This window comes from Ursus maritimus, unplaced genomic scaffold (assembly GCF_017311325.1).
Source record: "Ursus maritimus isolate PB19 unplaced genomic scaffold, ASM1731132v1 scaffold_32, whole genome shotgun sequence".
Lineage (NCBI taxonomy): Eukaryota > Metazoa > Chordata > Mammalia > Carnivora > Ursidae > Ursus > Ursus maritimus.
In genome coordinates, this window is record NW_024425786.1 from 9313935 (window position 1) to 9329053 (window position 15119).

General features: G+C 55.0%; 1 protein-coding gene across 2 annotated transcripts in view; it reads right to left on the minus strand.

Annotated features, from left to right (window-relative positions):
• DHRS3 (dehydrogenase/reductase 3) overlaps positions 1-15119 on the minus strand; it is a 39683-nt gene that overhangs the window by 4924 nt on the left and 19640 nt on the right. For both annotated transcript variants that reach the window (XM_008694710.2, XM_008694711.2), the window contains 3 exons: positions 3130-3273; positions 2344-2463; positions 1807-2045 (listed from right to left, as the gene is read on the minus strand). In XM_008694710.2, coding sequence (XP_008692932.1) covers positions 1807-2045; positions 2344-2463; positions 3130-3273 — 503 coding nt within the window. The remainder of the gene's footprint in view (positions 1-1806; positions 2046-2343; positions 2464-3129; positions 3274-15119) is intronic.

Consider the following 15119-nt stretch of genomic DNA (forward strand, 5'->3'; position numbering starts at 1 on the left):
ACAGGAGAATGCTGTGAGACAGGCACCCTGCTAGAGGTCTGCTGATACCCTGCCTACTTCTGTGTTCCAGAGCCCAGCTGAAACCCCGGATAGTCCCTGCTGCTCTTCTATCCAATATGCATTTATGGAGCACCTCCTGTATGCCCAGATGAAAAGAAGCCAAACCAAGACGTGATGCGGGGGGAGGGGCACATGGAACATTAACTGTCATTAATCCAACCTCCTCTACATACAGAATCTAAGGACAGCAGAGCAGCGGTTCGTTCCTGAGCATCTGTGTGCCGGGCTTTGCACCGGAACCTTCCAAGGGTTACTTCTACCCCTCCTCGTGAGCCCCTGAGGAAAATAGGATTTCCACACTTTTTCAGACTAGCAAAGTACAGCTCAGAGAGGTGGCAAAACTGGCTCAAGATTTTGCAAGTGTAGAGACACGGTGGTGTCACCAAACCACTCTCAATGCTAACAGCTCGGGGGGACCGAGGGATCCCCACACGGCTTGCCCTCTGCCAAAGGCCCTCCACTGCTGACTCATTCGATTCCCACCAGGACCCTCCACATCGTCCTTGTTTCTGGAAGAAGCTGATACGTATAATCTGGAAGGCAAATCTAGAACTGTGTGCTGTGTTGCAAAAAGCAAGGAAAGCGGCTGTTGGGTGATTCCGCATTTTCATTTATCTATGACTTTATGCCCCTTCACAACCCCACATCATTATAGCAACAATTATTGGGCGCTTACTATATACACATGTGCTGTGGCATGCCAGGTCCCATTTTATTCTTATCACAGAACGCTAGGTGTAGACGCCACACCGTCCCTTTGTTTTTCTTTTCTTTTCTTTTCTTTTTTTTAGGGAGAGAGAGAGAGCAAGCGGGGGGCAGGGAAGGGGCAGAGGGAGAGGGAGAGAGAGAATCTTAAGCAGGCCACGCTCAGCGTGGAGCCCGATGTGGGGTTCGATCTCACGACCCTGAGATCATGACCCGAGCCCAAATTCAGAGTGGGATGCTTAACCAAATAAGCCACCCAGATGCCCCTCTCATCATCCCATTTTACAGATGAGCAATGGAGGCTGCAGTGGGAACTCACTGGACCCAGGGTCCCAGGGGACATCACAGGTGTAGGTAAGTTGGCACCAAAGTATGAGCTCTAAGCCAGTGGTTCCCATTCCCTTTCATTTAATTGGCCTGGAGGAGAGACGGTTGGGCTTCCGTATTTCTTTAAATTGAGCTATAATTTGCATTCAATAAAAAGGCATACATTTTTAGTGTATAGCATGATTAATTTTTACCTATGTAACCGCACTAGGATCGGGAAGAGAGAACATTTTTAAAAGCCTAGAAAGCTCCCTTGTGGCTCCTCCCAAGCTATGGCCCCCGTGCTCCAGGGATGGCCACCGCTCAGATTCCTGTCCCGTGGCCGGGCTCTGGGGCTTCAGACAGTACGCTCCGGCAGAACGCACTCTTCTGCGTCTCCCTTCTTTTGCTCCGCGTAAGACTTACAGATTCATCCACGCTGCTCCTGGATGAACACTCCATTCTCTTTTGATAGTTGGGGAATATTCCACGGCACGCGTCTGGCACTGATACTTTACAAAAGCCCCCTGAGCGGAGAAGCAGGACCTAAAGCACTAAGGTACCCACTGCCCTGCAGACGGAGACTCGGGACCGAGACCCAAAGCCGCAGATAATGGGCTTCTGAAATGGTTCTTGCTGCCAGCGCTCTGTGCGCGTGTGCCCCGTGCCCCTGGTCCGATCTGCTGCGGGCCGTGGCCGGGGGTGGTGGGGGAGGCGAGTCCCCTGCTCACTGACCTGACCCTCATGCCCTGGAACATCTCGGTGCTGGTGTGGAAGGGCAGTACGGTGGTTGCACTGACTCCCGGACAGTCCAGCAGCCCCAGGGTCAGGCTCTCCATGAAGGCGAAGGCCGAGGCTTTGGACGTGCAGTAGTCGATGGCGCCGGGGATGGCAGAGAGAGCCAGCACGGAGTTGAGACACACGATGTGGCCGTTCTGCAGCTCCAGCATCCGCGGCAGGAAGGCCTTGGTGGTCTGGGGGCGGGCGGAAGGTCAGTGTGGGGCAGCCGCAACCTCCAGCAGCCCCTCTAAACTTCTTCGGGGGAGAACGGGCCACCCCAGGGCACATGCACCCCTCTGATGATGAGCTGTCCTAGGACGGGAGGGGAGGGGGCCAAGCCTGCCCGCTGCAGGGCCCTGACCGCACCCCATTCCAGTACGTCCAGATGCCCCAGCCCCGGTGAGCCTCTCCCCACGCCCAGACGGCACCCGCGAGGGAAGGAGCGGGTCACTGTCACACCCGGGGCTGGCTGTGGCCCCAGACGGCCCTTACCCAGAACTGGCCCAGGGTGTTGATGTGCTGGGACTTGAGAAGGGCGTCATCGTCACTGTCCATGAGGCTCTTCCCGTGGACCACGGCAGCATTGTTCACCAGGATGGTGATGTCGCCCACCTGCGGGCAAGGGGGGCCACGGGGCCGTTAGGGCACCTCGTCCTGGCGGCCGACACCCACAGCGCAGGGACCTGCCCCCTCCACACTGGCTGTGTGCCCCTGGACAGCCCATTGTCTCTCCGGGCATCGACCTGGATTTGTGAGACGGGGATGCCAGCCATACTGGGGTGGATCTGAGGGTCTGAAAGACTTTATGGCACAAAGCAGGTTTATAATAAACGGGGTTATTGTTACATAAAAGCAGTTAACATTCACCGTGTGCCAGATACCAAACAGGGCGGTTTTTGCTCCCTTAGAGCTCACTGAGACATTCAGTGCAAACAGAAGGCTGGAGTCAGGACAGGGATTTTCCCAGAGGGCCAGGGGACATTTGCCCCACAGGCTCTAGGACAGAAACTCACAAGGCCTAAGCTTCCAAAGGGGACAACAGGTGTTACGCAATCAACCCACACCCCTAATCCCCACCCCGAGTAACACACACAGGCACGTGCACACTCACGCACACACGGCACGGGCCAGCTTCCCGGGAGAGTCCCCAAAGACGCCCCGGAAACAGCCATTCTGCCATTAGCAAGGCTCTCTCCCAGGCCAGGTGAGATTGAGCTCCTTGGCTGCTATTCTCCTGGGTCCAGCCGAGCTCAGGACAGACCCTTCTAGGCTACTTACCTTCTCCCGGACAGCTTTGGCCGTCTGGTACACCTCCTCCCGGTTGCCCACGTCGCAGATGAAGTAGTGGCACTCGGTGCCCATCTGTCGAATCTCCTCCGTCGTCTCCTTCAGGCATTTCTCAGTCCGGCCCCAGAGAACAATCTGGAAGGAGAGGATGACAGCACTAAATAAGTGGTCATTGAGTAAGCCGTTGTGATTCCGTGATTGGCATCGGAAATTCAGCAATCTGCCCAAGGAACTGGCAAGTAGAGTAACTGGCCTCCCTGATTGCACCCAAAGGCAGTTTGCAAAGCACAGTGACAATGTGCTTTTCTAAAGGGATAGAGCCTATTCTGAAATGAACGAGTAGTTTCTGAGCCCATTTATGACCGATCAATTGATGTGTTAGTTACAAGTCCTTCCTAGACGTTGCTTTCCACAGGACGCCCCCTGCCAGCTCGATTCCAGAAGCCACATCAGAACTCCTTCTCTACAGTATTCTGGAATGCTCTCAGGAACAAGCTGGCCTTCTCTCCCATTAGATCTAGAGCCAGGTTCATGAGCACCAGCCCCCAGAATGGACTGGAAGGTCCTGGCCATGAGGCCCACAGAGGCGAAGTGGATCTCCCCGCTAGCTGCGGTCCCACGGGGGAGGAGGGCGCGAGGAGAGGCACCAGGCTTCCACTGAGCAGAAGATGCTGTCCACACTGGTAATGAATGTGGGCCCCACTGCACCAGGAGGGGACCCTGGTACGGCCGATAAATGGATTCCTAACGCGGTGGGACGAATCTGTGAATGGCTGGTCATAAAAGGCTCACAAGAGAAGCCCGGCTAATTCTCAACCTTGATCTAAGCAAGAACAACCCACCTAGCTCCCCATGACATGACAGGTCGTGGGTTCAGAGAGGCCCCTGATGGTAAAAGGGCTTGAAGATGGGAAACTAAGAATCCTGAGCCCAGAGGGACAGAATGGGGGGAGCTGGAAGGCATCAGAAAAAGGAAGAAGGACGCCTGGGTGGCTCAGTCGGTTAAGCATCTTGATTTTGGCTTGGGTCATTATCTTGGGATCAAGAGATCGAGCCCCACGTCAGCTTGCACTCAGCACAGCGTCTGCTTGTCCCTCTCCCTTCCCCACTGCCCCTCCTCTCTCTCTATCTGAAATAAATAAATCTCAAAAAAAAAATAAAATAAAAAGGAAGAGATGAGATTTTCTTGGGGATTAGTCTAATGGGTTTCTATTTTTGTTTTTTCTTTCTTTCTAAAATTATCAATGAAATTCCTCCTTGAGGAGCACCTGGGTGGCTCAGTCAGTTAAGCGTCTGCCTTCAGCTCAGGCCATGATCCCGGGGTCCTGGGATTGAGCCCCACATCGGGCTCCCTGCTCAGTGGGGAGCCTGCTTCTCTCTCTCCATCTTCCTCTGTCCTTCCCCCCACTTGTGCTCGTTCTCTCTTTCCCAAATAAATAAAATCTTAAGAAAAAAATTCTCCTTGAAAAATAAAACTCAATATGGAACCCAGTGTGTGAAACGAGGGAAAGGAAGAAATTACATGTCCAACTGCATATTTTCTTCCTCTAGAAACAACTAATGAGAAGGGAAAAGCTGTGTTGGGCAGGCAAACATTTTCAAGTGGGAGTTACAGAGGGGGCTCCAATTACACCAGCCCAGAATCCAGTGGATTTCTCCAGTCTGCTTTGTGACACAGTAGGGACAAGTCACACAGACAAGTAGTTGGAGGTGGGAACAGTTTATCAACCATGTACCTTAAAATCTCAGAACTTTTACTTAAGCGGAAAGGGCCCCAAAAGGATGTAGCTGGCAGGCTATACAAAAGAGCTGGGGGTCTCCCACGGATCTGCTTTTTTTATTAGCGTTTTTAAAACTTTTGAAATATTTTTAAAAAGAAAATAAAAGCGCTTTTTTCAACTCCTCAAACATCCCTGGCAAAGCCCAGTTTGAAGACTCCACCTAGCCCAAGCACTGTATTTCTTGTAATTGAAGTCTTAAAATATAGGCAGGGCTTTAGAAGGAAGGATCCCATCCGTGGCTCTCCATGACCACAAAAGTCCATCAAGGGCAAACAGACTGCAATTAGACAGGCTCCAAGGAACACTTTCTTGTCTGTTGAACTAAAAACAGACCAAGAATGTGTTCCTCCAGGAGAGGCAGGGAGATACACTTCAGGAAGAAGAAAACAAACATCTGTTGTAGGAGGGCAACTGGGTGTAAGCATCGTTCACTTCACCAAACCTCACCCTTGCCTTGTGGTCACTGTCCCCCAGTTTCCTTCCATCCTCCCTTGTTACCCCACCTGTCTGTCCGACCATCCATCCATCCACCATCCATCCATCCATCTACCATCCACCCATCCTTCCTTCCTTCTTTTCTTCCATCCACATACCCACCCATGCACCCAATCCTTCATCCATCCATCCATCCGTCCATCCGTCCGTCCATCTATCCATCCATCCTTCCTTTCTTCCATTCACCCACCCAATCCTCCCTCCCTTCCTTCCTTCCTTCCTTCCTTCCTTCCTTCCTTCCTTCCTTCCTTCCTTCCACCTCTCCTTTCTTCCTTCAACTCACCCTCTCCCACCATCTATCCACCCTTCCACCTAATTTCTGAATATGGCAGCCTTAGGTGAAGGTGATCCTTCGCCTTCTTTCTCTGCTCTGGTGCCTGCCCAACCGTACCCCACCTCCAGCTCCTATGGGGAACAGGACCACGGGGCTTCCACAGTTCCCTAGGGTCTGGTAGAAGGCAATGTCTCTGGGGACTCTGAGAATTTCTGGACAAGTGGATAGAGAGCGGAAGCTTGAAGCTGGGGTGGGTGCTGGCAGGTGCAGGGGTCCTAGCAGCACAAGTGATCACCTCAGAGGGTCTGGAGCAGCGGCACGGACAGGGGGCCCTTCGTTCTGGGAGCCTTAGGTTGCTTCTCAGCAAGAACAGGTGGGCCTGGGGGTCCAGCCGAAGTGGCACCAAGGGCCCAGGAGCTCCTGGCTGGATTAACTAACTCTTCCTGATCCCCCAGTTCTCAGATAGGTAAGGAGGGTAGAGTCTAAACCCCCCGACCCCTGGTCTGCCCAGAAAACCAGGGAGGCCAGGACCGTCTATGTGGCACCCTGAAAAGGGAGGGGGCTGGAGTAAGGGGAGGGGGATAAAATGAAAGCTGGGTCCCCTTATCTTCCATGGGCAGGGGATACACCCCAGGTTTCACTTCCTTTTCGGGATCTGCTGGGGATGCCGGGGTGGGCTGGCTTGCTCGTGCTCTGTGCTCAGAGCCCCCACCTCGCCCTGGGCACTAGGACAGGTTTGCTTTCTGCCCGCCTCACCCCAACCCCGGGCTGGGAGACCCCTGCGGGCCTCAAGCCTGGCTTGTTCATTTTCATATCCCAGGGCCCAGGAGCGCGTGTGCTGTGTGCTGAGTGAATGAATGTTCAGGGCCACAGGTGGGATGGGCTGGGAGGAGGTTTAAGGCTGAGGCCATCCGGGTCGCCTGGGTGGCTCAGTCATTAAGCATCTGCCTTCGGCTCAGGGCATGATCCTGGCATTCTGGGATCAAGCCCCGCATCAGGCTCCTCCACTGGGAGCCTGCTTCTTCCTCTCCCAGTCCCCCTGCTTGTGTTCCCCCTCTCGCTGGCTGTCTCTCTCTGTCAAATAAATAAATAAATAAAATCTTTAAATTAAAAAAAAAGGCTGAGACCATTCCATCTTCCTCGGCTGAGCCATTTGGGGTCCCAAAACCTTCAACACAGAGTCTGCTTGGACCAAGATTCAGGGAGATCCAGATTCCCCCAGAGCCTCAAAACCATCCCGGGGCTGAGCTGTGAGATAATCAGGTCAGAGGCGTGGGCCCTTGAAGGGGACAAGGCGTGAGTCTCAGATGAAAATGAGGCCCCGGCCCATGCGTGCGTGCCTCAATGGGTAGCCCGGGGCTGATCCTCTGGGGATGGGAGGTGAGGGAGAGAGCTGAGTGGAGAACAGTTGGAGCTGCTCCTGCCACTGTCCCTTCCTGGCTTCTCTAGGACCCCCCTGCGGACCCAGAGGCACTGACCAGGGAACCGGCAGGTTCAGCCCAGCAGGCCTGCCCATGTGGTCCCTGCCCAGAGTCAGCTGGGGGTGACCCCGGGCAGCTGACAGGATAAGAGTCCCACCCAGCGCCAGAACGAGGGAGAGGACGGGCAGGTAGGACGCAGGGGTCTGAGGAGCGTGGGGTGAGCAGCCTGAGGAGGGGGCAGATTTATGAGCCCGTGGAACCCAAGCCGGCTTCCTCTGAGTTCACTCCCAGGACGGGGGGCAGCTCGGGAGGGCCAGCGGCCCTGGGATCCACTCTTAGGCTGGGCTTATAAAGTAAGGGCTCAGGGTGGCTTCACATCTGGGGCCTCCCTGGCCCTCTGGGGGGATCGGTTAGCTCCCGTCCTTCGGGCTGCGTGGCTGGCCTCTGTGGAGGGAAGGCGAGCAAGACCTGTAGCCTTCCAGGGGCAGGGGGCTCACGCTGCGGCCACCTCAGGGAGCTGGGGTGCCAGCGAGGGAAGACAGTGACCGGGTGAGAACGCCGTCAGACACAAATTGCGGCGAGCGGGATAAAGAGTAAGTGGGGGAACTTCATTTAAATCTGGGGATTGATGAGGTCGTTATATTATGCACATTGTACAGAGGACGAAACTATGGCCCAGAGAGGCTAAGCAACTTGTCTGAGGTCACACAGCAACTGAGTGACAGAGCTGGGATTTGAACCGAGGTTTCTCAGCAGCATTCACTCTCTCCCAGTAGGAGAAAAGCCATTGCCTCTCTTCAGGGGTCTTGTGGGGATTAAGCACACGGAAGCTGGCACCCACTAAGTATTCAGGACATGCCCTCTAGTATTATTTCCCATGGACACAAAGAGCTGAGAAAATCAGCACAGCCTCTTGAAATACCTTCATCTGCGGCCGTTAGAATGATGAGTGTTCACGACGCGGGAAAGCGCTGAGGGATCTAACGCTGGGGGAGAAGACTGCAGCCTTGTCCAGATAGGACAATCTCACCTCTAAAAACATAACAGTTTTTTTTTTAAAAAAGATTTTATTTGTTTATTTATTTGAGAGAGAGCGAGTAGGGGGAGGGGCAGAGGGAGAGGGACAGCAAGCAGACTCCCCCCACCCCTGCTGAGCAGGGAGCCTGAGATCATGACCTGAGCCAAAATCAAGAGTCAGACATTTAACTGACTGAGCCCCCCAGGCGCCCCTAAAAACCTAACGGCTAATGGAAGTCGCCAGGCTATGTAAGAGCAGAGGTTGTCTCAGGTGGGATTGTGGCTGACCGTGCTTTGCTTCTTTATGCCCGAGTGTACTGAGAAAATCGTCTCTAAAGGACGATGACCGTTATTTATGATCTTAAAAAAGGAAGGCAGAAGAGAAGCTTCCCCAGAGATCATCCCCTGAGCAGCTCCTTCACACACGGGTAGCTCAGCACTGGGGGTCCCAGCCCGGCCTGCTTCCCGCCCCCCCCAAAGGCAGTGCCTCTCGGGAGCTCCCCTCCATCGTGAGGCGGCTGTCTATGTGGACCTCTCTCCCCATCGCTGTGTGAATGAGTGAGCAAGCTCCCAGAGGACCACAGTTAGGGTTCACGCCCACAAATCACACGCTGCACTTGGCCCCAAGTGCGTTGTCATCACCATCTCCCTTTTAGATCCCGTGTCTTGGAGGGCAGGGAATGAACCTCACTCATTCTGAGCTCCCTGTGATCCTACCTAGGGCCCAGCACAGGCTGTTTTTCTCTGTTTTAAATGCCAAGGCTACTGTGGACTCCTATTCATCCTACAGAACCCTGCTTGAATGCCCCCTCAGTTCTGAAGCTTCTCTGGGTGCTCCTTCCACTCTCCCTACAATAGCGACGCCATTATGCTGCTAACATCTGGTGAGCACTTTCCACGGGCTCCTTTCATCCCTACAAGTCCATGAGTGGGTATGGTTATTCTGTCCATTCCACAGGGGAGGCTCAGATGGGTAAAATGACTCACCCAAGGTCACACCACTTATAAACAGTGGTGCAGTGCGACTCAGGACTCACAGTCCCAACTGCCAACACTAACCTTTTGTTCGTGGATACCCCTGCCTCCCCCACAAGCTTGCAAGGCCCTCTGGGGATTCCTATCCATTCTGTCCACCTTGTAACCTTACTACCCAGCATGGGCCAGCCACAGAGTACAAGCCAACTAACATTGTCACATGGTGTTGGCCCGGAGAGGTCTCTAGAAAAATCTGCTGAACAGAGAACAGTGAGTGACTCTACTCCACCCAGCCTGGTCTTCTTTGCCCGAAGAAGCTTGCATGAGTGCCTGGACTTGGCCTTCGTTGCTGGAGCTCAGCTACAGAGCACAGCCCCCCCCCCCCCCCCGCCAGTGACATGAGCTGGGTGGTCTCTGGGTGGGTCCCAGGAGGAGCATCTGTTTATAACTGGCAGCCCTGGAAAGATCCAAGTCCCTGGGATGGTCTTTAGCAGAACAGCTCATGTCTCATGGGCTCATGTCTTGGAGCAAAGTAGTGCTGAGTTGGCTTCTCAGAAGGAAGAAAATACCCCTCCGAGTCTGCAAACCATGGCGGGGGTGGGGAGGGTCACGATTCGGAGGGTGCACAGGTCTCCTCCACTCTGAGCACCTCCGGTGGGAGGACAGTAATAAGAATCCAGCCTTGTGGACAGATGAGAACGAGCAAACACCAAAATTCAGTGTGGCCAGGAAGGGGTGGAGAGTGGTGTGCAGGGGTGCGGGCAGGAAATGCTGAGAGCGTGGACACCCACTCTCCAGCGTACGTTACATTTTGAGTTTTCCCCTCTTTCATAGTCTTGTCCATTTCCAAAAGAGATCCCCTACTCTTTGAGTAGAGTGGCCTAGAACACAGGCTCAGGAGCCAAACTGGCTGGGCTCAATTCTCTGATCTATCACTCAGGAGTCACGTGAACTTAGCAAACCCATGGAGCTTCTCTGGAAATTAAGGTCATTAATTTCAAAGGGTGGCTTGGAAGATGCAGAAAGGACATGATAAGTGCTAGCTATTCTTCTTCTTCTTAATCCAAGAACAGAAATAGGTCCCCCCCTTGCTCGCAGAAGATCCCACCATCCCCCCATAAAACTGGAGTCATCAGGGGACCAGTACTGGAAGACCCCAACCAGGGCTCCACGGCCTTGCGTCTAGACACAGCCTTAACTGGGGCAGAACCCCAGGATCTTAGAGAGCTCTCCATTTCCATCCTTGCACCTGACCTAGAAGACCCTCCTTTGTCCACACCCCTGGCCCACGAAGGTGGAGACCGTCATCAATACTGTCCCACCTCCGAGTGGGCTGTGGGGCACCCTGTAGGAAGATTCCCAGGAGAGGTTTTTGTGCTGAGTCTGGGAACTCTGGGGAATCTAGTGAGGAGCCTTGAGGGCTGTTGAGGGGTGGGAGGCTTGGTAGATGGGGTCCCAGCCCCTCCCCGCTGGCCATCCAGAGTAGGGGCACCTTTTTAAAGAAAATATTTCTTTATGAATTTATTTTAGCCCCGGGGGAGGGAGAGAGAATCTTAAGCAGACTCCCGGCTGAGTGTGGAGCCCAACACGGGGCTCGATCCCAGGACCCTGAGATCAGGACCTGAGCAGAAACCAGGAGTCGGATGGGTGCTTAACTAACAGTACCACCCAGGCGCCCCAAGAGCAGTGGCACTTTTTTTTTTTAAATTTATTCATTTGAGAGAGAGCGAGAGCGAGAGCGAGAGCACGAGCGGGGAGGAGAGTCAGAGCAAGAGGGAGAAGCAGGCTCCCCGCTGAGCAGGGCGCCTGACATGGGGCTCGATCCCAGGACCCCGGGGATCATGACCTGAGCTGGAGGCAGACGCTTCACCAACTGAGCCACCCAGGCACCTCATTTGGGGCACTTTTCTTAGTCTTCTGGAACAGCTCTTTCTACAAAAGTTCTATTGCTAAAAATAAAGTTTGAATGCTAGCGCTCTGGATCCTTTGCCCTTTCTCCTCTGGGACAGAAGATTTTCTCTAGCAATGAATCCCAGTTGGCTGCCTCTAGCTCCTGCCATTTGGGAGTGCCAGCCTGTCCCCCAGCACATGCAACCAGCCCACCAGCCCTTCTTCCACAGACAACACTTCAAAATCAACGACTGAAAAAAAACAATGACAGTGATGGGTTACCTCCTCGAGACATTTCGGACCTTCGGATCTTTCCACCTTCCCTTCCAGGAGCCCCGTTTCCACACTCTACATGCCCCTGTCCGTGCCCTGCCCTTAGGTTCATTATCCGTGTCCCTCCAGTGACTCCTGACCCCAGCAGGTCAGAGGTGGCCGCAGCTCCGGGCCTCTTTGCTAGGGACTTGGTTAGAGGCGTTTCCCCCTTCCCATTCCTGCACTGCCGAGCTGCCCCCGTGACAGGCAGGACAGGCTGGTGTTGCTTTCGCTCCCTGTTCGGGCCTGCCAAGAAGGTTCTGGCTACCACTGGCTTGCTGTTGGAGAGGATTGTTATGAAGCTCCTTCTGTGAGATCAGGCAGCACTGTCCTCCTCCCGCGAGTCCCTGACCGCAGCCTGGAGCTGGACAGAGACGTCCTCCCTCCCACGTGCCACTTGGAACTGGCCCTTGGGCGCCACCGGGATAACCACGAGCGTCATGAGGGACACCTGCTGCAGTCGCTCACCTAGTCCTCTGACAGCTCCAGGAGGGAGGTACTGTGCCCGTTCTCAAAATGAGAAAACTGAGGCACAGAGGGGGCTATGCGACATGCCCAAAGTCACTCAGCCGGTAGGCAGTAGAGCCGGAACTCCAACCCGCTGGGTCTGATGCCCAAACCTGCGCCCTCGGCCACTGGACTTCCTCTGCAGGAGCAAAGTGACCCAAAAAGGGACCCCTGACAGCCGCCACCGCTAATGTCTCCTGGGCGCTCCCCGTGTGCCAGGCTCTGCTCTGGACATTTGAGATGTCATCCTCACAGCTGCCCTGCAGGTGTTAACAGCTTGACTTGTGTTCCCCAAGAGGGTGCATCTAATTCCTGATCCCCGATACCCATGCATTTGGAAAAAGGGTCTTTGTAGGTGTAATTAATTAAGGATCTTGAGAAGAGATCACCCCGGATTAGGGTGGACCCGAAAATCCAATGACAGGTGTCCTTATAAGAGACAGAAGAGAGACACACAGAGAAAAGACAAGACTCGTCCCAGGCGGCAGCCACAGAAATGTGGTCCTGGAGGAATGAAGGAAGAAGCCTAGGTCACCTTGGGGCTGGTGGAGTGGAGCCCCCAGGAGAGGGTGGCGGCACGGACAGGTTGAGGTGGAGTCTGATTACGCACTGCCCTGGACCACTGGGACCAAGAAGACATGTCTGATGCACAGATAATATGGGGCCACCGGAGCCCCCCGCTTCTACAGCAGTTTTAGGTTCACAGCAAAACTGAGCAGAAGACACAGAGATTTCCCCCTGTACCCACTTCCGCACAGCCTCGCCATTACATTACATTACCGATGTCCCGCCAGAGCGGAGCACCTGTTACAGCTGACGAGTCCGCACCGACACGTCCCAATCACCCAGAGTCCGTGGCTGACGTCAGGGCTCAGGGCTGGCGGTACGTGCTGGGGGTTTAGACAAATGTGTAACGACATGGACCCACCACCGCGGTCTCGTATAGAACAGTTTCACTGCCCTAAAAATCCTCTGGGCCCCCCGTTCATCCTTCCAACCCCTGGCAACAACGGACCCTTTAGGGTCTCCATAGTTTGGTCTTTTCCAGAACGTCGTATAGTTGGAATGACGGTATACAGAGCCTTTTCAGGTTGGCTTCTTTCTCACGTTAGGGTGCCTCCATGACCTTTCACGGCTTGATAGCTCAGTTCTTGTCAGTGCTACATAATATCTCATTGCTTGAATGTTTTGGTGTTTTTATCCATTCACCTACCGGAGGGCATCTTGGGGGCAAGTTTTGGCAGTTATGAATCAAGACCCTTGTGCACGTCCTTGCTTTTTTACTTTGCAGATCTCTCCCAGCCCCTGGGACACACATCTCCCTCCATGACGGGAGTCTTACGTCCTTGAGGATAGAGAGCACCCCCCGCCCAAGCTCCTACTTCTTACCCGCCAAGAGCCATGCCTTCAGCAGCTATTCGGAAACCAAACGTGACAACGGGGCGGAGTCCCATCTCATCTTGGGGTGTGATTCTTGTGAATCTTTTTGGTTCCAGGACCACTGGGAAAACCCCCCAAGGAAACTACCTCAAAGGCTGACTACAAAAGAGTAGACAACGTGTCACTTCCAGCCAGAAGCTCAGGAACTGCCCCGCCTTCTGTCTACCCTTAGACCGCACTTGGCAAAACCTGGCAGTGGGCAAACTCGGGCCGGAGGTGCGAGCTGAAGGCCCAGGACCTTGGCCTCAGTTCCTCCCTCTGGACCTCTCGGTAGAGAACACCACCTAACGTTGAGGTGCAGGTGTGGTGGGGCGGGGGGGGGGCAGGGAGCCTGCGGTGTCTGGCCGCTGGACAGCCCATACAGCCTTGAGCAGCACCGGCCGGAGAAATGGGACCAGAAGGGCAGGACACGGATGAAACTGAGACAGGCCAAGCTGCACTAGCAGAACTTCCAAAGCAATGCTTCAGCCTAGACCCCAAAGCCAAGCTTCTCCACGGCTCCCTGTCCTGACTCACTCGCTCCCACACTCAAGGGGGATTACTGAGTGGTGACTGTGCGCCAGGCAGGGTTGGAAGTTCTAGAATACAGCAGGACATAAGTCCATCCCACTCTCCCGGCGTCACCCTCATGTGTGTGAACGGGGAAGACGGGGACAAGGAACAAAGGAACAGACGGACTATGTAATATATAAAGGCGCCCAAAAGTGCATGGGAGGAACCGGAAGCTTTGTGGGGGGGGGGGGCTGGATGGAATGATCATGGCGTAGGAAGCTGGGGACAGGGAAACCCTCTCTGGTAGGGTAACGTTTGGGAAGAACGGAGGGAAGTGAAGGAGGGAACGATACAGCCATCTGGGGAAAGAAACTTCCAGGCAGCGGGAGCAACCAGTGCAAAGGCCCCGGGGCGGGAATGAGCTCAGGGTGTTGGGGGAGGTCCAGGAGCAGAGCTGAGTGGGAGACATGAAGTTGGGGACTGTAGCTGGGAGAGGTGTGGGGGGGCTGTGAGTTCTATTCCCAGTGAGAACGGAAGCCCTTCAGAGCGTTGTGACCAGAGAAACGAGAGCCTCTGACTTGGATTTTGGAACCAGCTCTGACTGCTGGACTGGGGGTTTGGAAGGAAGGTGGGAACCAGAGCAGTGGAGAGGAGGGCGGGGTCGGGAGCTGCTCTACAGGCAGGTGGCAGATGAGACAGATGGAGGGCCCTGGCGCTGGGGCGGTTGGGTTGAGCTGGTGGAAGAGGAGGGGTGCAGGACTGGGCTGCCAGAGGAAGAGGGGTTCCAAGAGGCCCTGGAAGGGTTTGGCCTGAGCAAATGGAAGAACGGTTGTCATGCTCTGAGCCCCTGAGCCTCCCTCTCCAGGGAAGGTTGGTTTTGGCAAGTCCCAGGTACGGAGGAAGAGAAAGATCTGACTTGGATCCCCAGGTCCCCCCCTCCTTCCAGAACACTGGGCTTAAGCAAAGTGAGGGGGAGGGGCGGCGGTGAGTGAGGAAACAGTTCCAGGTGGCAAGGGCAGCCTCCCCAGGAAGAGGGTGCCTGGATGCCAGCCAAGCAGGCCCGCTACCCACCTAGCCCGCGGCTACCCACCTAAAACCACCCGTTCACAGTAACAAAGCCCCGGCCGCCCAGCCCTGCCGCCGACAGCTAAGGAGCTGCTGGAGCCCGCTCCGCGCAGGGAGGCGAGTCTGCGCTCACATGATGGGGTGAGGGGGTGGCAGGAGGAGCCACCGGGCGAAACCTCAACGGGTCTGGCAGGAGGCTCCAGGAAGTCTTTCTGAAAGTGGTCCCAGGGGCGGGCGGAGGGTGGGGGCCCGCGGGGGTCCCGGGAGGGGGTGGGACGGGGCTGGGCTGGAGTCCTGGGTGGGGACTGGGCA